The sequence below is a fragment of the Canis aureus genome, chromosome 30 (genome assembly GCF_053574225.1).
Source record: "Canis aureus isolate CA01 chromosome 30, VMU_Caureus_v.1.0, whole genome shotgun sequence".
In the NCBI taxonomy this organism is placed as follows: domain Eukaryota; kingdom Metazoa; phylum Chordata; class Mammalia; order Carnivora; family Canidae; genus Canis; species Canis aureus.
Genome location: NC_135640.1, coordinates 38447525 through 38468822, shown reverse-complemented (window position 1 = coordinate 38468822; position 21298 = coordinate 38447525). Strand labels below are relative to the sequence as shown.

The window sequence follows — 21298 nt, the reverse complement described above, 5'->3', positions numbered from 1 at the left end:
GCCTGCTTCTCCCACTGCCTGTGTTTCTGCCTCTCTCTCTCTCTCTCTGTCTCTCATGAATAAAAAAATAAAATTTTTAAAATAATAAATAAATAAATAAATAAATAAATAAATAAATAAATTCAGTGTGTTTCATTGTTATTTTTTATTCAGGACCTAGTTCTTCTTCAGTGAACTTTGTTATTTTTACAAAATGATCTATGTTTTGAAAGGTAACAGCACAAAATTGTTTTTAATATTCTATTACGATTTAAAATTGTCATTTCTCAGGGCACCTGGCTGGCTCAGTCATTTGACCATCGACTCTTGATTTCGACTCAGGTCATGATCTCAGGGTCATGTCAGGCTTCATGCTCAGTAGGGGGTCTGTCTGAGATCCTCTGTCCCTCTCCCTTTGCCCCTTCTTCCTTTGCTCATGCTTGCTCTCTCTCTCTCAAAAAAAAAAAAAAATTAAAAATAAAAGTGTTGTCTCTCCATGGTTGTGCACCTTATTTATTTTTAATACAATTTATTTATGCTCTTTTCTCTTTTTCGTTAAATCTTGCTGGGCTTTATGTCCCTGGTTTTTCTAACAAATAGTTTTTGAGTCTGCAAACACTGCTGTCTGCTTTATTCTCTATTTCACTCATTGCTACTCGTATCCTCATTTTTCCTTTCCTAGCCTTTTAAAGGTTAACTTTGTCTTTTGTCTAACTTCTTGAATTACACACCTAATATATTTTAAATCCTAACTCAGTTGTATGTTTGAAATACTTCATAATTTGAAAAAAAATTTAATGCTTTCAAGCTACATTCTGAATTTGGAGGCAATCTAAAACCCAAGCGTACCCTGAAAGCAACTCTTCATACAATTACAGGATGCACAAAGAGAATCTAAACCCAGCAATCACAATTAGCCACAATTCCAGCTCCGCCTCCTTTGTATCCTCAGGCAACAGCAAAGCAGATAAAACATGATATCCAGAACACAAATTAAAGCTCCAAGCAGAAAAGAAATAATTCTCACATAAGGAGAAAAGCAACCAAGGATAATTCATTCACATTATATCTGAAGGTAGAGCAGAACCTGCCCTTCTTAAATATAATTGATGTAAAGAGAAACAGCAAACAGGCATAACACCACAGAAAAGAAAGGACAGCAAAGGGAAGGAAATGTGGGAAAGACAAATGAAGAAGCCAGTCTAGAGAAAAATATATTCCCAGCAGTGAGTTACAAGTTCTCACATGGGTCCCGGTGATACTCAGTGAACGCCGGGGAAATATCCCTGGATGGGTTGATATGTCTCCATCCCTGGCTCCATCTCCAGATGGAACATGTTTGGCCTTGAGGTTGATTTGGAATATTTCATTAGAAACTGGATTGAAAAAAAAAAAAAAAAGAAAGAAACTGGATTGATTAGTACTATCAACAATGATTTTAAAAGTTAAAAAAATAAAAATAAAAATAAATAAAAAAATAAAAGTTGTCAGCACATGGGCTGCCTGGGTGGCTCAGTTGGTTGGGCATCTGCCTTCGGCTCAGGTCATGATCACAGGGTCCTGGGATCAAGTCCCACATCAGGCTCCCTGCTCAGTGGGGAGTCTGCTTCTCCCCATCCCTATGCTTCTCCCCATCCCTATGCTTCTCCCCACCGCTTGCTTGTGTTCTTTCTCTCTCCCTCTGTCTCAAATTAATTTAAAAATCTTGGACAGCCCGGGTGGCTCAGCGGTTTAGCGCTGCCTTCAGCCCAGGTCGCGATCCTGGAGACCCAGGATGGAGTCCTGTGTCGGGCTCCCTGCATTGAACCTGCTTCTCCCTCTGCAAATGCTGCCTCTCTCTCTCTCTCATGAATAAATAAATAAAATATTTTTAAAAATTAAAAAAATCTTTTTTTAAAAACCTGTCAGTGTAATACCATGCACTTTAAGCTTTAAAAACGTTGACCACAGTCCAAGCTACCAAAAAGGAAAAAAAAAAAAAAGCTTTTTACAATTTTACAATAAATGATCTGCGGCTATAAGACATTAAGAACATGAAATCAGCAAAACAAGAACAAAAGCATGAGACGACAATGGGAAAAAAGAGTAAAAAAGGAACCTGCAGAGCTCAGGAACCATATGGAGAGCCAAAGCTCCACAACAAAACAAACAAATAAGGGACAAATAGTAAGAAACAGGGCAGACAGCTGTCAACTTCAATAGGAATGCCCAGGAATGGCTTCAGATAATTGCAGAGAGTCAGAAGTTCAATAAAAGGGTCAGGGACCAAAATTTAGACAACAAATGAAATACCGTGCCCCTGTCATTGGTCACTGTATTCCAGCAATTTTGCTGTTTCACAAAGCTGCTCGGGCACTTTTTTTGGCAATTCTCTTTAAAACCAAGGTTTATTTTTTTTTTAATTCAATAAAAGAAAACTAATTTTGTTGCTTTATCTTCATGCCTCATTCTTGACCCAAAACAATCTTATTCATCATGGTAAAGTGCTCAGCACAAAATGAGCAAATAACAATAACAGTAAAATATAATGGCTGCTTGTGTAGCTCTTAATTACATCCTGGCACTGTTCTAAAGATTTATCCATATAGAGCCATTTAATCCTCCTACCTCTCCCAACTATGAAATAAGCACTATTAGCTCGGATTTCAATGGAGGAAACTGAGGCACAGAGAAATTAAGGAACATGCCCAGGGTCACACAACAAGTGGTTGGCAGAGCTGGGACCGTGAACCTGGGCATCAGGCTTCGGAGCCCAAGCTCTTCATCTCTACATGAGTATTTACTGAATAAGTAAATGGATGATCAGCTACTTTATTTTCTGAATTCGGTCCCAAATAACTTCTGGTGAAAATTCTGGTTGATTTGTTTTCAAAATGAGTCTCATTACCTGACACCCAAATCTCCTGATCCTGGATTTCCACTGAAGGCCATGTGGGTTGCCAAGATCTCCATAAGTCATCTCGGCCATCCTCTCCTCTGGCATCTTCAGACACAGACTCAGACATCTCTCGCTGCCTTCAGGCAGAGAAAAGTCATCAGAAGAGGACCACTGGAGACCAGTCACAGAGCTTGAAGGAACCCTGTCCTCAGGCCAGCAGCAAAGGAGAAGAGCCTGGAATTAAGGGTGCTGGGAAGAGCCCTCACCCTTTTGAGGGGCTTTCCTAGGGACAGAAAGAGGAGAAGCAGAAGCGGGGGTGGGGGGAGGAGGTAAGGTGGGGAGAATATTACAGGAGGTCACAAGCCTGGGGTCCCTCAAGGGCATCAGTAAGAGAGAGAAGCAGAAACAAGGCTCCTGGAAGCTCCTGACTGTGGACAGTTATCCCTGTGGACAGGGATGTGGTAGTTCAAGGTGTGTTGGGTTCACATCCCCATCAGCATCCTGGTCATCTGCAGAGAGGCTGACAAGGACCAAGCAGGGTTTCACAGCCACTGGAACCAGGATTCAGGATCAGGATCTAATCCCGGTAGAAAACCAAGTAGAAACTTGATCCAAAGCCCTGTTAAATGGACAGGCATCCTGGAGATGCAAAAGGTTCCCCTGAGGCCCCAGAGCCCCAAGGCCAACTCCGAGCTCAGGAAGGCAGCGATGGAGCCCCTGAAACCCTTCCAGGATTGGTCTGGCCTAATCTGCAGCTGCTAGTGCCAGTCTGGCAAGCCCAAGGAAGGAGAGCTGCCCACTGATGTCCTCTGATGAAAGGATGAAGATTATCATCTGCTCGAGGAAGCTTGGTCAGGTGTGGAGACTCTCATAAAATCAGATATCAATAGTAGTCCTTGTTTCTTCAAAGTACCTACTTGGAAATAATACAAAAGAAATGGTACCCATGTTCTGGAAGGAACTTTGTGAAGACAACACTGTCCTTGTCAATGTTTTGAGATGACAACTTAGTGAAATACCGTTATGATCTGAGTTGCATTTGCAGAAGCTTAATGTCAGTAGGCCACAAAAGTTTGCTTTTTTAATTAACCTAACAAAGGAACTATAAAAGATGAGTTGACTTGAAAAGGGGAAAAATAAGGGGTGCCTGGGTGGCTCAGTGGTTGAGCATCTGCCTTTGGTTCAGGTTGTGATCCCGGGGTCCTGGGATCAAGTCCCACATTAGGCTCCCCACAAAGAGTCTGCTTCTCCCTCTGCCTATGTCTCTGTCTCTGTCTCTCTCTGTCATTCATGAATAAATAAATAAAGCCATTTTAAAAAGAAAGAAAAGGGAAAAATGCAAGACAGAAAACAGGTCTTAAAACATATGCAGCCATTCCTTAAAAGAAGAGATAGATACCAATTTTTTTTTTTTACCTACTGCACATTACACCTGCAGGACTTATTTATCCCATAACCAGAAGTTTGTACCTTTTGATGCCCTGTACCCATTTTCCCCACCTGCTCTCACCCTGCCTCTGGCAACCACCAGAACATTCTCTTCCCTCTATGAGTTCAGTTTAGGGGTGGTTTTTTTTTAGATTCCACATATAAGTGAGAGCACTTGTCTTTCTCTTTCTGATTCATTCCACTAAGAGGAAGATATTAAATACTTTCTCTGAAATAATTTGCATATTACATGCACCTGTTTAAGAAGAAACATCATAAAAGATGTGCACATACAAGACTATATAACTTCACTAAAATATTTTATCACATGCAAAGATGAGCAGAATCAGTACACATTTACCCACAAATGTGACTCTAGGAATTTCCACCTATAAAATAGTCTACAGCCATCCCCACCCCCAGCACTCACAGGAATATGACACCTCCCCAGATGCCTATCTTCATTAATTCACCTCCTGCACCTCATGAAATAAGGGCAGAAACAGCAAATGAGGGAGATGCGGTTGCAGTGATGTTAATATTTACAACAGGCAAATACATAACAGGGACTTTTGTAAGTTTGTCATGCTAACATAGAGGAAGGGTGAAAAATAACTTCACGACATCCGATTACTGCAGACTTAGAAAGGGGTTTCTATGGGAGGCTGTATTAATCCCCAAGTCAGACACCTAAACAGAAAAAAAAAAGTAAAACCAATAGGATTAAAAAAAAAAGTCAGATGCAATATTTACTGCACACATTTGGCCTGCATGACACACACACATGCATGCACATGACTGACACAGATATTATGAGAAAGACTCATTATAAAATCTTAAAGCATCTCTCTCCACTTAGAAATGACCTAAAGAGATATCCTTCTAGTCCTTTCCACAAGGCCAAAACCGCTACTACGGCTTCTTCATGAAGAGACAGACACCCTTTGCAACCTCCCACCTATCAGCGCTCCATAAACCACTGCAGGGAAATGCCTGCGCAGACTGCTAGGGGTTGGGCTTTGTTCCTCAGAAGGAGTTATTGATTTTAAGGGGAAGATCTTTCTTTTTTTTTCTTAAGATTTTTATTTTATTTATTCATGAGAGACAGAGAGAGAGAGAGAGGCAGAGACACAGGCAGAGGGAGAAGCAGGCTCCATGCATGAAGCCTGACATGGGACTCGATCCCCCGTCTCCAGGATCAGGCCCTGGGCTGAAGGCAGCACTAAACTGCTGAACCACCCAGGCTGCCCAGAGTAAGATGTTTCTATCCTGTTAATTCTCCCATCCTATGTTTGCACCATGCCCACCCCGTAACACCACTTCCTCAAGTGTGTGTGGTATGAGTAGAGATGATACTTTGTAAATGAATATACTATCAATAGCAAAGATAATAATAATGACCCAATTAAAAACTGGGCAAAGGACCTGAATGGACATTTTTCCAAGGACATCCACATGGCCAACAGGTACATGAAATGATGCTCAACATCATTCATCATCAGGGAAATGTAAGTCAAAACCACAGTAACAATAACCTCACACCTGTTAGGATGTCTATTATCAAAAAGACAAGAGAGAACAAGTGTTGGCCAGGAAGTGGGGAGGAGAAGGAGACCCTGGTGCAAACTAGCACAGCTACTATGGAAAACAGTAAGGAGGAAAGTAAACCTGAAAGATATGATCCAGCAATCCTAGTATATAATCCAAAGGAAACAAAAACATTATCTCAGAGCCATCTGTAGTCCCTTGTTCACGGCGGCAATAGTCACAATATCCAAGGTACAGAAACAACCTAAGTGTCTGCAGACAGATAAACAAATACAGAAAACAACTGACTGCTACTGAATCTTTTTTTTTTTTTTTAAAGAAGAAGAAGAAGGAACTCCTGCCAATTGTAACTACGTGAATCAATTTGGAGGGCAACATGCTAAGTGAATAAAAAGAGCCAAAGACGATAATGCACGATATCATTTATATGCAAAATTTCAAAAAAAAAAAAAAAAGTGGAACTCACAGAGTAGGAAAGTGGTTGCCAGGGGCTAGGGGATGGAGGCAACAGGGAGAGGTTCTGAGGATGTATGTATAATACCATGAGCATAATTGATAGCACTGTGTCATGCAGTTAAATGTGCTGGGATCCAATTTAAATGCTCTCAACAAAACAAAACAAAACCCAGCAAGGTAAATTAAAAAAACAAAAACAAAAACAAAACAAAAAAAAAAAACACTGTTAGACCAAGTTTGGTGAAATCTGGTCTGTAACCATCTTCTTTTCCTTCATTTAAAAAGGAACAGGACAAGCCCAGAGAACCCGCGCTCCTCCTCCGTGCAGGGGGGCAAAAGCGCCCCAGCGGCCCGGAGCCACATGACCTGGCCCCGCGCCCCCGCCTGCCCCGCAGGGCCCGCTCCCCCCGCACACGCTGGGTCCTCATCTGGAGCCCCCTCGCTTGCCCACTTCTCGGACCCCGCGTGACCCCGCACCTGTCGGTCCCCCACCTCCCGGACCCCTGCGTGGCCCCGCGTCCTCACCTGTCGGTCCCCCATCTCCCACCTCTGGGACCCCCGCGTGCCCCCGCGTCCTCACCTGTCGGTCCCCCATCTCTGGGACCCCCGCGTGCCCCCGCGCCCTCACCTGTCGGTCCCCCACCTCCCACCTCCGGGACCCCCGCGTGCCCCCGCGTCCTCACCTGTCGGTCCCCCATCTCCCACCTCCCGGACCCCCCGCGTGCCCCCGCGTCCTCACCTGTCGGTCCCCCATCTCTGGGACCCCCGCGTGCCCCCGCGCCCTCACCTGTCGGTCCCCCACCTCCCACCTCTGGGACCCCCGCGTGCCCCCGCGTCCTCACCTGTCGGTCCCCCATCTCTGGGACCCCCGCGTGCCCCCGCGCCCTCACCTGTCGGTCCCCCATCTCCGGGACCCCCGCGTCCTCACCTGTCGGTCCCCCATCTCCCACCTCCGGGACCCCCGCGTGCCCCCGCACCCGCACCTGTCGGTCCCCCATCTCCGGGACCCCCGCGTCCTTACCTGTCGGTCCCCCATCTCCGGGACCCCCGCGTCCTCACCTGTCGGTCCCCCATCTCCCACCTCCCGGACCCCCGCGTGCCCCCGCGCCCTCACCTGTCGGTCCCCCACCTCCCACCTCCCACCTCCCACCTCCGGGACCCCCGCGCCCGGTTCCCCCGCGGCCGCCCCTCCCGGGCTCACCGTGCGCCCCGCGCTGCCCGCGCTCCCCGCGCCCCCCCGGCCCGGCGGGCTGCAGCCGCAGTGAGCTCACAGCCGCATCGCGGCGACACCGGGAGGCGCGCGGCCGGTCGTCGCCGGCGCCGGGTCCAGGCCGAGGGCGGCTGCCCCTCCGCTCGGCATTGAGGAGGCGGGAGGAGGGGCGCGGCGAGGCGCACGGGAAATCTGATAGGTGAGGCGGCGGGCGGCGGGCGGGGGGCGGCGGGCGGGGCGCGGAGGCGGGGGAGGGGGGGCGCCCGGATCCCCTCCCCCTGCAGCCGGGCGCGGGTCTCGGCGCGGAGCTGTCTGCGGGGGGTCCGCCTCGGCAGCCCCGGGGGAAGAGCATCCTTCGCGAGGCACCAGACATTCCAGATGGTGGAATTTGCTCCTATCCCCTTAGGCCCCTGCCTTGAGTTTACCCTCCTGGCCTCGCAGGGGACGGTCCCAAAGTTAACTTCGAGAACACTCTGTGCAGGGAAGGCAGTGCTGGCCCTGTGCTTCTCAAACCCCAAAATGCCTCTAGAAAGAATACCTTCCCCCCTTTCAGAAGAGAGAGGCTATTTCCGTCTCCAGGAGTTTGATTAGCAGCAATGAGCCAAGGTCAGCTAAGGGAACGGGGAGTTTGGGGGGCTGTTTAATCCTTAGGACGCCAAATGAAGTAGGTACTGCTCGCATTCCCATTTCACGGATAAGGCCCAGAGAAACTAAGGACTGGGGAAAGGTGAGCGGATGACAGAGAGATAGATGTGGTGCTGGCGTTGGGACCCCCGTGTTCCCTGGCAGGAAAAATAAAGAAAAAAATATATATATATATTTATGTACAGAAATATACATGTATTTTTTAAGAGTCAGGGACATACCATTTTTAAAAATATTTACAGCATTCTTTTTATTGAAACAAGAGCAATGAAAGTCCCTGAAAAATGGATGACACTCTGGTCCGTGAAGCCCAGAGTTTGTTTGGCCCAGGACATTCGAGAAGTGTTGGAAACTGGCATGCCGTGTGGTGCAGCGGGCCACAGGGATGACGGGACTCTAGCAAAGAGGCTCAGACAGCCTACCTCTAACACCGGATCCAGAATCATCTTCACACGGAAAGGAGGTAACGTGCAGGTCACGGAGACATAGCACGCGTCACCTCATTCAGCGGTTGTCAGCCCCAGCTGCACAGTGACATCCCAGCCCCTGCCCAGACCAAAGAAATCCGACTTCTTTTCCTTTAATCTCATGTCTGCAATAGATTCAGGGCAATGCCACATCGCCAACCCCCACCCCCAGCGTGACCCTCCTTGCACAAAGATAAAGCAAGCTGACGTTGGGGAGAGGGGTGGAGACCCCAGAAATATTCAGTGAGGTGGAGTGCCAGAGCTTCAAAGGTCAGTATCCTTTTGGAATTTCTGAGACAAAAGGCCCCCCAGGAAGGAGCCAGGAGCGGCTGAGCTGTGGGTTGGAGGGAGGGCCCCCTGTGAAGAGGCTGATGAGTAAGAACATAGTAGCAGTGTAGCACCAGCACCAGCCTGGGTGACTAAACTCCCCCGCGCTTCTGCGCTGCTCCCGGCTTTTGTACAGCAGTTTCCTGGGGTAACCAAATGGACCGGGTGCACCCAGAGCTGAGCGCTGCTCGCCAGCGCAACCCGGCAGGGTGCACCTCGGGAGCCCTTAGGGGCCCTGGGCACCAGCCCAGAGAGAGAACGAGGTGAAACCTGTCTTCACACATACCCCTGCCCCTTCCCTGAATCCCTTCCCCATCTCCCCCCCTCTCCTGTCACCAGACCTCTGCGTGGCAGCTGTCAGTAAGAGCCACAGACACCTTAGCTCAGCAGGCTCATCGGACTCCCTTCTGGCTTCCTGGGGGCCTGTGACACAGGGCAGGTGTTTTTGAATCCGGATGAAGGGAGCAAGGGAGATGCGCCACCCAGAGAAAGAAGCCAGGGGAGGACGGCGGATGGGGACACTGTTCCAGGTGAGACCAGAATGGTGAAAAGAACGCACCTTCCAGGCAGAGGGAGGGCCCTGAGACAGGAATACGCCTGCCCAGGGCTCCGTATTACTGTGTGGAAGTGGGCTAATAGCACAGGGCAGACCGGGTAGGTCAGTGCACACAAATCGCATCGCCTTGGACGCACCTGTCAGGGACCCAGAAGCACCATCTCATGGGCCGGAGCTCACAGGTGAGGCTCCGACACTGGCCTTTGCTAAGCTACGAGACCTTAGCAAAGGCCTTGCTCTGTCCCCTTCGCCCTGGGGTGGGCCTCACCTGTGAACCATGCAGAGGGCTCCCCTGGAGGCACGATTTAGATTTAGCTGCTCCCCACACCCACCCACACCCTCCCCAGAGTGGGGTGGGGGTGGGGGAACCTGTGACTGCCAGCCCAACGTCCAGTCATCCAGCTTGCTGAGACCCACATCAGGGATTCACACCCTCAGCATAGACATTGGGGGTCAGCCGGTTCTTTCTTTTCTTTTTAAGATTTTATTTATTTATTCATGAGAGAGAGAGAGTGAGTGAGGCAGAGACACAGGCGGGAGAAGCAGGCTCCACACAAGGAGCCCAATGTGGGTCTCAATCCCGGGTCTCCAGGATCACACCCTGGGCTGAAGGCGGCGCTAAACCGCTGAGCCACCCGGGCTGCCCCTAGCAGCTTCGTTCTTGTGGGGACTGTTCTGTGTGTTGTAAAATGTTCAGCAGGATCCCTGGTCTCTACCCGCTAGATGCTAGGAGTGCACACACACACCTATGCATATGCACACGTGTGCACACACACACACAGAGTTGTCCTCACATGTCCTGAAGGGAGCAAAATTGCAAGCAGTTGAGAACAGCCACTCTCACAGGAACGCATGGGACCCGGTGCCCCACGAACAGCTTCAGAACACACATTTCTTAGCGGCGTCCCATGCAAAAGGGCCAATTCGCAGCCTGCACATTGCGCTACACAGTGCGGCCCCCGGCAGCCCCCCGCAGGAGTCCACTTCCCCCGGTCACTCCAGCCTGCTCATGCTCCTGCAACAGGCTGCGCGCGTCCCCCGGGCAGGATCTGTAGCCTCCTCTTCCTTCTGTCTGGAACGCCCCTCTCCCAGATGCTCATGGGACCCTCGCTGGCTTCCCCCCCCTCCCCCCCACCCCCGGCTCTCTGCTCCACTGCCCTCTCTGAGCACTGAGGCACAGCCCCTCCCGCCCTCATCACTCCGCAGCCGTCACCCTCCCTGGTCCTGCTTCGCTCCCTGGCGTTGCAGAGTCTTGTCTCTCTGTATGTGCCCTGTCTCCCGTCCCAGAATGGGACTTCACTGCCTCCCCAGCAGAGGGCCCAGCACAGAGAGGATGCTTGAGAACTTGTTGGATAAGTAAGTGGGGGGCTGGACAGACACGTGTGCAGTGGCTGTGGAGAACGGGAAGGCAGAGAGGTCCTATGTCCTCGGGTTGGGCCTCTGGAATTGTGAGAGCAGAGAAGGATCCTTCCCCTCTTGTGGGCCAGTCAGTGGTGACAGGTGGAGGGGGTGTTGGCCTACCTCTCACTCATCTCAGAGAAGTTAGAGCCACTGCCAGCACTTCTGATTAAAGAGCCGGGGTGGAACCAGCATGCATGCCTGCATGGTGGCTGAGACAGTCCCAAGGACCCTCATGCAAATTAACACACCCATCAGAGGTTCCTCGAGCCTGGCAAATGGCATTCCCAGGGAAGCCACTGTACTAATTAGAATTACATTTTTCAGGTCCAAAGGAGCTTAATGAAACATTAAACAAGTCTCCCAGAGCAGGGGAAAGGGCTGTAGGAACTGAGATCCAGGGCTCGGGAGGAAGTGGCTGCTGCTTGGAGTCTGGGGTCCCCGCTGGCTCTGTGGCTGCCCCAGCAGGGGACACCCAACCCACATGGCCTGCCAAAGCCAACCCACCTGGGCTGACCGCACTCCCCCCCAAGAGCCTGACTGTTCCCTCTCCACCAGGTGGGGGCTGCAGGGTGTAATCGTAATCCCCACCCCTCAGAGGGGGGCTAGGGGCTACTGGCCCACAAGGCTTGGCCCACAAGGCTGTGGCCTGTCACATCTTCAGGTTGGGACGCACATGGCCCCTCAATCACACCTTCCCAGCCAGTGAAGGGATCCACATTCAGAGTGCCGCTACAAAGGGCAGTTGACATTGGTAAAAAACAAGCAAACAAACAAAAACTTATCAGGTTAGGGGGTTAGGGAGGAAGGCTGAGTTCGCATGGCCCTGGCCACCTCTGGAAAAATAGAGCCCTCCGGCCATCAGGCGACAGCCAAAGTGTAGTGAACAGTATACAAACCTGCTTCGGTAAGCTTTGTGTTACTTACTTTATGATAGGTATTTTATCTTATTTCAGGATTATTCCAGAATAATGCAATCTCATGGCACATTAAAAAACCCGAGGATTCTTAGAGAATGACCACTGATATTCAGCTGTTCATACTCCGTCCTCGGCACAATGCACCATTATCCACAGGGCCTTATGCTGCCCCTGCCTCCCCGGGGAGTGCTGGAGCCTAGACCCCTAACCGGATTCCGAAATCTAACAACAGATGCTCATCTTGAATCTTTAAGGACGGAAGTTCCAGGCCAGGGAGGAGGTGGAGAGGTAAGAACACAAAAAGCCTGGTCGCCTGGTGGTGCCAACCTTCTCTCTGTAAGTGGCGCCATTGGTTGGTGGCGGTGACGACACGGTTGTCATAAGGGTTAAGTAAGATAGTGCAGCCACCGACTGGGCACCCAAGCTCTCGTTTTTAGAACACTCAATCTTAAAAAAAAAAAAAATAGAACACTCAATTCTAAGATAGTTTTTGTTTGTTTATTTGTTTAATTCCATGTCCTGTCACCAGAGTGTGAAGCCACACCCTTACCTGAGCCTTGCCTTCGGAATATTTGCCAGCCCCCCAGGAAACTCGTTCTTTTAAAGAGAGAGAGAGACATGATAGGATTTATGTTTTTATTTATTTTTATTTTTTTAAGATTTTATTTATTTGAGAGAGGCAGAGAGAGCACAAGCCAGGGGCAGGTGGCAGAGGGAGAGGGAGAAGCAGACTCCCTGCTCAGCAGGGAGCACCATGCAGGACTCGATCCCAGGACAAGGGGCTCCGTCCCAGGACCTCGAGATCATGACCCGAGCTGAAGGCAGACGCTTAACTGACTGGGCCATCCAGGCGCCCCAGGAAACCCATTCTTTAGAGGTACCTATCACCCTTGTCAGAGAAGCTGTCTGTGGGCTGCTAAACGATTTTTTGACAGACTGTAGATCAACTTCGTGCTCAACGGATTTTCTATGATGGAGGAGATCTTCACGTACCCTGAGCTCAGCAGACAGCTCCCGGAGAAAACCCTTGGAAGAGAGAGGGTTGAGTCCCCATGGCCATTTTTGCAAAACAGGACATTCATCCCAAATCTAAACACTCTGGAGCAACACTGATTGTCCCTTGAGGAGGGTGCAAAACAAAAAAGCACTGTCTTTCTCCTTCAGGCACAGCCAGTGGCAGAAGAAGACCAACTTTTCAGTAAGTGACCATGTTAGGAGTTAGACCTGGACAGGAGTGTTAGCGGAAGTCTAACAAAATGTGGTGGGAGCAGTTGATGCTTCTAACCAGGGGTTGAACTTAGTCTGTTGTGTTCCATCTTTTTCTAACATTAGAAACTCTTTTTTTTTCAAATGCAATGTGTGTGGCCCTCCAATGCCCAGGCACAGAAGTGAGCTAGATCAGGGCTGCTCTGTTGGGTGATGGGGCCCCACCACCTAGGGACTCCCCGTTCCTTCCATCGCCCCAGGTATACCATGTTATGCCCAGGACTGTGCCCAATGATGCCTCCACATGTCTACACAGGAGGATGAGTGTGTCCTTCCAGTGCTAACACCATGGTTAATGGAACCACAGTAGCAAACAGAGGAAGCCAAGGCAGGTCAGGTACTGGCAGCTTCTAATGATTTGCTCCAGGCCCTTCTGCTTCTCTTCAGGCTCCTACCTTCTAGGTAACTACCTCCCTTTTGCCCACCGGTGGCTGTGCCAGGGTGGGGCGAGGAAACGGAACACTAATCTCAGGGTGCTTTTGGTGGGCCTTCTTCCATAGAGTGGAAGCACACTAGAACCAAAAATCACTCTCCCCAGACACTCCAGCTCCCGGAGCACTCTTGATGCAAGCAGTCTCACTCAAGCTTCTAATAACCCCACCAGGCAAGCCCAGTGGGGACTTGCAGCGTGGGCTTCAAAGCCACTTACCAGCCCGGTCACCCCAGGGTCCCACATCCACGATGGAGGTGTCAGGAAGGCGCTTTGAATTGTGTCTGGCATGCAGTGGGCCCTCCATACGTGCCAGCTCTGATGGTTGGGTAAATGACCCAGGAGCACATCTCTAAAAATGGGGAGGAGGCAGATGTCCAGGACCCAAGCCTCAGATTCCACCCTTGGACACCCCCTCCCCCCCCCCGCCACCAGCCCTGCTATTCCAGGATCCTTTGTGCGGTTGCTCCAGTGCCCACAGAGGCACATTCGATCTCCAAAAATAAGAAGTGGCAGCAGTGCTTGGTGAATGAGCAAATAATACTGTGGTGTCAAGGCTCTGTTTTGCAGAATTCCTCATAATTAGTTTTACTGTGTAAAGCCTGGGAGGAAGAATTGATCATAGTCCATTTAGGGAAACTCACTTAGCCATCTCTTGTAGAAGTAGAATTATTGTGAGTTATTAGGAAAGCTGTACGCCAATCATTATTCTAAATGTTTTTTTTTTAATTTTTTTTATTTATTTATGATAGTCACACAGACAGAGAGAAAGAGACAGAGACATAGGCAGAAGGAGAAGCAGGCTCCATGCACCGGGAGCCCGACGTGGGATTCGATCCCGGGTCTCCAGGATCGCACCCTGGGCCAAAGGCAGGCGCCAAACCGCTGCGCCACCCAGGGATCCCTATTCTAAATGTTTGTCATGTGTTAGCTCATTTATTTCTCACGACAGCTTTGTGAGGTAGGTGCTAGTAGATCCCCACTTTACGATGAGAATATTGAACCACAGAGAGGCCAAATAATTGGCCCATGTGAAACAACCTCTTACCAACAAGAAATAACCTAAAATTATAATGTGTGTCCATTAGTTTCATTAGCCTACCCCATTCCTCCCTCTGCTTTTTATCACAAATGTTATGGATTTAGAGTTAGGAGGAAAAATTAAGGAGGCAGTGCTTCTCACTCTAGTCTACATGAATGGCTGAAGTTAGCACAGACTTGTTTCGAGGGAAACCTATTAATCCATCATTAGCCCCTGGGTTGGAAGTTAGATGAGATACCTTTTAAAAAAGAGATAAGGAAACAATTATCCTGTTTTTGCCTGAGGCAAAACATCCAGGAATAGGGTAGAGAGCAATAAAAATAAATAAATAAATAAATAAATAAATAAATAAATAAATAAATAAATAAACAAACAAACAAAAAAGGAAAAGAGAATTCCTACAAAAGTGGGTAAGATCCTCTCAAGATCCCAGAACAGTCCTGTCGTCCATCACCCGTGGTTCTAGAACTCGGTTCTTCCTTTCTCATGACTCAAGAACATGACTCTTAAGGTTCTCATGGTTTATGTCAGGGCAGCATTTACAAAAGTCTGCCTCCTGGACATTAAAAATGTATTTAAAAAACAAAAAAATAGGTTCCAGGGTGTCATTACCCTGGAAAGGTATGATAGGATAGGACACATAGGATAATTGTTTCCTTATCTCTTTTTAAAAGGTATCTCATCTAACTTCCAACCCAGGGGCTAAAATGATGGATTAATGGGTTTCCTTTGAAACAAGTCTGTGCTAACCTCTGCCATTCATGTAGACTAGAGTGAGAAGCACTGCCTCCTTAATTTTTCCCCCTAACTCTAAATCCATAACATTTGTGATAAAAATCGGAGGGAGGAATGGAGTAGCCTAATGAAAGTAATGGACATACATTAGAATTTTAGGTTATTTCTCACTGGTAAGAGGTTGTCTCACATGGGCCAACTAACTCTGGAAGACCCTGTCTATACAGTTCCTCTCCCCAGTTTTATTGAGATATAATTGTCACATAACTTTGATAGGTGCAAGGTGCCTGGGTGGCTCCATGGTTGAGCATCTGCCTTTGGCTCAGGCCATGATCCTGGGGTCCTGGGATCGAGTCCCATGTCAGGCTCCCTGCTCAGCAGAGAGCCTACCTCTTCCTCTCACTCTGCCCCACCCCCCAGCTTGTATGCATTCTTGCTCTCTCTCCATCTCTCAAATAAAGTAATAAAATCTTTTTTAAAAAACCATTGTATAGGTGTAAGGTGTACAATGATCTGATACGCCCATATATTATGAAACCTGCTTACCACAATCAATTGAGTAAACATTCATCACCTCACATAATTACCGTTTTATTTGCTTGTGATGAGAACTTTTAGGATCTACTCTTTTAGCGACTTTCAATATACAAAACAGTGTTGGTAATTATGCTCCTCATGTGTATGTTATTACACAGTTTTTTTAGCCAGGACTTCTCAGAGCCTTTATCACGGATTGCAGATTTTCAAGAGGGACATAAGGAATGCAACCTTTTCCAAACTTAACCAAATAACACAACCCATTTTCCAAAGAGGCTGATGTTTCAACTTTGGTCCCCACGTTGGGTAAAAAACGGTCTGAACGGTCTAAAGCAAAATAAATCAATGGAAAATAAATAATGATGTGATGGCACCTGTTATTTCTGCTATGATCTGACCACGTGACAATGAAGTTCATGAACACGGAGAGGAAGCTTGTTGGGGAGGAGGGAACTGGAGTCTCTGACATTTGTGGGGCTGGACCAACTCTCCTCAAAGCCCACCAGGCAGAGATTAACTACTACACTTGGAAACAAAATTGAGTGCTTTAAAAGCCAAGTGTTTGTGTCATTTGTTTGTTTTTAGGGACTGCATCTCTCTCTCCCCAGAACCAGGAGTACATCCTTTTTGCAGCACTCCCCGACCTCTCTTGCCCTGATGCAGCCAGGGAAGGATGGCCTTCTCACATGCCTCCTCCGAGAAAAAGTGAGTAGAGGAAGCCCTAGATCTATGCATGTGGATGAGACCCAGCCCCTGGTCAATGGCCTGGCTCCTGTTTCTAGAATGCCCAGGCATGAGAATGCCAACACAAGCCAAAATTCCTTCCACGAACAGAGATGTGTAGACGGGCTTCCCCCTCCCGGCCACACTGCACCTCACCTGGCGGCATCTCCTGGGAGCCCAGGGGTGCTGGGGTGGCTTGGACCACGGCTCTGCCTCTCTCTAAATTTCCCTCACCTCTTTGTTCTCCAACAACTGCCAAGGCTCATGAGACCGGGAAGCAGGTGGGGTGAGGGGTGGGAAGCAGAGAAAGCAGACACATGCATCTGAGGTCTTTCCATCCGTGAGGGAAGGGACCGATGAGGCAGGCCATCATTGCTGAGCCAGTAGGCTTGCCCCCCACAGCCATCCGGATCCCCCCATGACCGTGTCTCTGGGTCTACAGTGTTACCCTCCAGCCTGACACCCAGGTCAAAAGTCTGAGCCCTCTTGTCTCTCCCTCACAAAACCCAATCCATTCTCCCTGAGCTCGCCCTGTGAGCCCCGCTCCTCCTCCTACCCCAATCCAGGCCCCACCATCTAGTGGTTTTACAGTCACTCGGTGACCATCCTCTCCCCTGAGCTCCACTATTAGAAGAATGTGACCTCACCAAATCAGGCCCTTGCTTGAAAACTGTGGTTGCCGGACGCCTGGGTGGCTCAGTGTTTGAGCATCTGCCATCGGCTCAGGTCATGATCCTGGGGTCCCAGGATCGAGTCCCATGTTGGACTCCCCACAAGAGAGTGTCTCTGCCTCTATTGTCTCTCATGAATAAATAAATAAAATGTTTAAAAACAAAAAAAGAAAAGAGGGGATCTCTGGGTGGCTCAGCGGTTTAGTGCCTGCCTTTGGCCCAGGGCGCAATCCTGGAGTCCCAGGATCGAATCCCGCGTCAGTCTCCTGGCATGGAGCCTGCTTCTCCCTCTGCCTGTGTCTCTGCCTCTCTCTCTCTCTGTCTATCATGAATAAATAAATAAAATCTTTTAGAAAAGAAAAGAAAAGAAAAGAAAAGAAAAGAAAAGAAAAGAAAAGAAAAGAAAAGAAAAGAAAAGAAAACTGTGGTTGCTCCTGGACAGATGCGCCCCACACTGAAAGACCATTTATAACTTGGCCCCCACTCTTTACCCAGCCTCAATACCAGCCACGAGGTGCACGGCCCCTCTCACCAGCCATGCCCACGGTCTGTCATTTGTGACACAGCACTCTGGCATGATTCATCACCCTCCTGCCCACTCTTCCCTCCCCCGGGTCCCTAGAAGACTCTTACTTAGCCATCAAAACCCACGTCTAATGCACCTTCTCTCCCCAGCTCAAAGTCATTGGTTTTATGTCCCTGAACCTCGAGTATGGTGAGCGGGTAAGTGTCAAATCGTGCCCAAGTAGACACGGAGGAAATCCTGTCTGCCTTGCTGTGACCCCTCCCCCAGAAGCCCGCCCTTTGCATCACACAGATGCAGGAGGAGGAAAAGGCGGCAGCTCTTTTTACTCCTGGACACAGCCAGTGGTCAGCCATTCGGGCGAAAATATGGAAGAGCTGCATTGAAAACTAGAGCATTATTTGCAGAAGCGGCGGCATAGAAGGCCGTGTGCTGGGACACCAGACAGGTGCATTCCCATAAGAGGCCATGCCCAGCAGTGCCAAGGACAGCAGTGATGTCCCTGGAGAGTCAGGGGCAGCTGGACTGGGGACACGAGGAGGGGAGAGGATCCTGGGATGGGGGCCCAGGATGGACCCCCTTTGTCCCCTGTGTCTCCCTTTGTCATTTTGACTCTGGTCACACTCCATGATCGGGGGAGGGTGGGATTTTTTTTCATTCTTCCACTTACTTCAAGCCCTGGTCATAGTGAAAGGACTTCGGGAAATTCCGTGATCCCGTACACTATTAGTTCTTACTTATTTGCTCTAAAGCGATAGCATCATACAATTAATATTTTGACGATGCATCCTGGCGGGAGCTGCAAACAAACAAACTGAGGCCCCCTTACGTAATCCGAGCTCCGCTTCCAGAAGTATAAACAGGACGTTTTCATGGAAATGAAAATTGGACATTTTCAATTTGAAATGAAAATGTACAATTTTCATTTCATCTTGATAGAATTATCGTCAGCCACAAACGGGCTCCCTCGTATGAGAAAGCGCAGTGTCATGCTGCTAGTGAATAAAATTCTGGAAGAAATTGAACCACTGGTGTTAAATCAACAAATTTGGAAACTGAAGAAACAGTTTTATGTGTTTAAATGAAGGGAGGGCAAAACTCTGCGGGAGCCACAGGCGTCTGTCACGGGCAGAGGTTCAAGTAATTCACCCCGGGTCTCAACAGGCAGACGGTAGCTCGTATTTTCCACCTCAAAAGTTTTAATCTCAGAAAAGAGCTCATAAAAAAGACACATCGCTAATCTTATTTTATAGTGTTAGAAAATTGTTTAAGCGTTCGGTGCCTAAGTGAAACCCTATAAATTTCACTACACCTATATTTTTAGTGATCATGATAACTGTTTTAAATTGGTGAAATCGGTAAAAGAAATTGTTGCTTACTAATTCACACAGCCCAACTCTTCCCTGTAGGTTCTCCAGAACCAGCAAGGCCAGGACCCTGGTGTCCAGTCCATATAGGACCTGCCCCAAGAGCTCTTGAAAACACTGGAGACAAGATTGTTTTTTGTTTTTTGTTGTTGTTGTTGTTGTTTGGGTTTTTTGTTGTTGTTGTTTTGTTTTTGTTTTTGTTTTTGACAAGAATGTTTTTAACTGGGCCTCCTCTGCCATCACCCGGAGCTCACACCTCAGGTTACCTGCCTCTGTTGGATTCAAATTGATCCAAATTAAAATCCCTGCTACAAATTCCTCCTGGCTTTGCCATCTCAGTCAGTCATTGCCCCAAACCTACGGGGCATTATGAATAAAAATGGTAAAAATGGAAAGTGGTGGTTGCAAACTAGATTTCTTTATTCATTCCTTTGTTCAACACGGATCTATGGGGCGTTACTGTATGTCAGGCACAGTGCTAGACGCTAAAATAGAAACAAATGGCGCATCCTGGTGCATCCTTCAGGAAGAAATGGTCCCAGCCCATGGAGAGTTCACAGTGTAACAAGGGAAAGAAGCGTGTAGGTCACAATTCTCAAGAGCACGATGAGTGTCAGGAAGGAAGTAGCCTGAGGGAACACTCCCAACACCACCAAATCCAGTTTCTAAACCAGGTTGTCTCACCTCCCGGCCAGCAAAGCAAACTGCAGGCAGAGGCAGCCATTTGGGCAGTCGGTCAGGAAATGTCAGCTCCCCTTCTCCAGAGGAGGTTCCAGAACCTTCCATCCCATTTTGTTTGCTGTCCACATGCCCACACTTGCATCCTCCTTTTGAATCTTCTGGACAGCAATGCCTTCCCGCCTCCTCTCGGACTCTTCTGTGCAGCTCCTGGCTCAGCTGTCGCATGTACCCCCATGTCTCCAGTTACCAGCCACTCTTGGCGTCAGGGTGCCCCACGCCCACCAGCTCAGGGCCCAGCTGAGCCAGCCATGTACCCACTGTCTACCAGCCTCCAGGGTTTCAGATGAGAACACCGGAGTCATCCTGATATTTGTTCCCAGATATGCGAAGTTTCCTTTCTCTGTGGATGCTTTCAAGGTTTCTTCTTTTTCTTTGGTTTTTAGCAATTTGTTTTTCCCTGTTTGGATATGCTTTTCTTTAGTTTCATCCTCTTGGGGGTTTGCTGAGTGTCTTGACTCTATATAGTCATATCTTACTAAATTTGAGAAGTCTGGGGTCACTGTTTGTGTCTCTCTTCAAGTTCTCTCACTTTTTCCTGTGTCATCTGTGAGCTCCATTCCACTATGGGGTCTGTCTAGCAATGTTGCCATTATCAGAAAGTTGCATTTTTCACCTCTAAATTTTATGTGTTACCTATCTACTCTGCATTTCTCTGCTGAGAAATTCTAACTTTCCATTTACTTCAAGATTGTTTCACAGAGTCTGGTTGCATGTGATCATTCCAACATTTCAGTAATCTTGGGGTTAGCATCTCTTGACTGTGTATTTCCCGTGAGGATTGGTTGCATTTTTCGGTTCTTTGTATGTTCGGTTAACATGCATTATAATCCGGACAGTTTAAATATTGTGGGATTTTGGTTTATGTTAAAATCTTCCAGGGTTAATGTGATTTCATTATTTTTTAAAGATTCTATTTTTTTTATTTGACAGAGAGAGTGCACAAGCAGGGGGAGTGGCAGGCAGAGGGAGAGGGAGAAGCAGCCTCCCCTTTGATCAGGGACCCCAAAGTGGGGCTCGATCCCAGGACCCTGGGATCATGACCTGAGCCAAAGGCAGACACTTAACTGACTGAGCCACCCAGGTGCCCCTTCATTATTATTATCTTAGCAGTCAACCAACCTGGTTAAGTTTAGACCATGAGTTTTGTTTTACCCTCTATGGCCACGCTTCAATGTCTATTCAGTTTTCAAAGTCAGAATTATCTCTACATTCTCCAGCTCCTGATGACCCCCCTTTCTTGTATTCCCATCCAGGAAAGCACATTTCTGGAAGAGTGTCAGCAGCTTGCACTACTGCCATGCAGCTTTATGCAACGGGGTTCTACTCAGGGAAAGGGGAGAGGAAAAAGTAGCTCTTTGGAACACAGGGACCCCTTATTCCAGGTACTCATGCCTGCTAGAAAGATGGGGTCTACAGTGGAGTCAAACTTGGGGTCTACAGTGGGGTCAAAC

The 21298-nt window shown here is 48.4% G+C and overlaps 2 protein-coding genes across 11 annotated transcripts in view; one reads left to right on the top strand and one right to left on the bottom strand.

The window, feature by feature from the left end:
* B3GALT5 (beta-1,3-galactosyltransferase 5) overlaps positions 1-7604 on the bottom strand; it is a 39606-nt gene extending 32002 nt beyond the window's left edge. For 5 of the 7 annotated variants that reach the window (XM_077879235.1, XM_077879231.1, XM_077879237.1 and 2 more), the window contains exon 1: positions 7491-7604. The gene's annotated coding sequence lies outside the window, so the exon portion shown is untranslated. Of the gene's footprint in view, positions 1-2866; positions 2986-7490 lie in introns of those variants that run through there. The other 2 variants (XM_077879234.1, XM_077879239.1) reach the window with 2 other exon arrangements.
* Positions 7557-19501, top strand: LOC144301974 (uncharacterized). Of its 4 annotated transcripts, none has more exons than XR_013368901.1 (7): positions 7557-7698; positions 8408-8881; positions 9278-9468; positions 11849-12100; positions 16408-16527; positions 17892-17939; positions 19149-19501. XR_013368901.1 is itself a non-coding variant. In XM_077879248.1 (7 exons), the coding sequence occupies exons 4-7, from the start codon at positions 11951-11953 to the stop codon at positions 19194-19196; spliced, it is 366 nt and encodes a 121-aa protein (XP_077735374.1). In that variant the 5' UTR covers positions 7557-7698; positions 8387-8881; positions 9278-9468; positions 11849-11950; the 3' UTR covers positions 19197-19501. The 4 variants fall into 4 exon arrangements, 3 of the variants coding, with proteins under 3 accessions (XP_077735374.1, XP_077735376.1, XP_077735375.1); XM_077879248.1 differs by having other exon boundaries at positions 8387-8881; XM_077879250.1 differs by lacking the exon at positions 11849-12100 and having other exon boundaries at positions 8387-8881.
* Positions 19502-21298: the final 1797 nt, after the last annotated feature.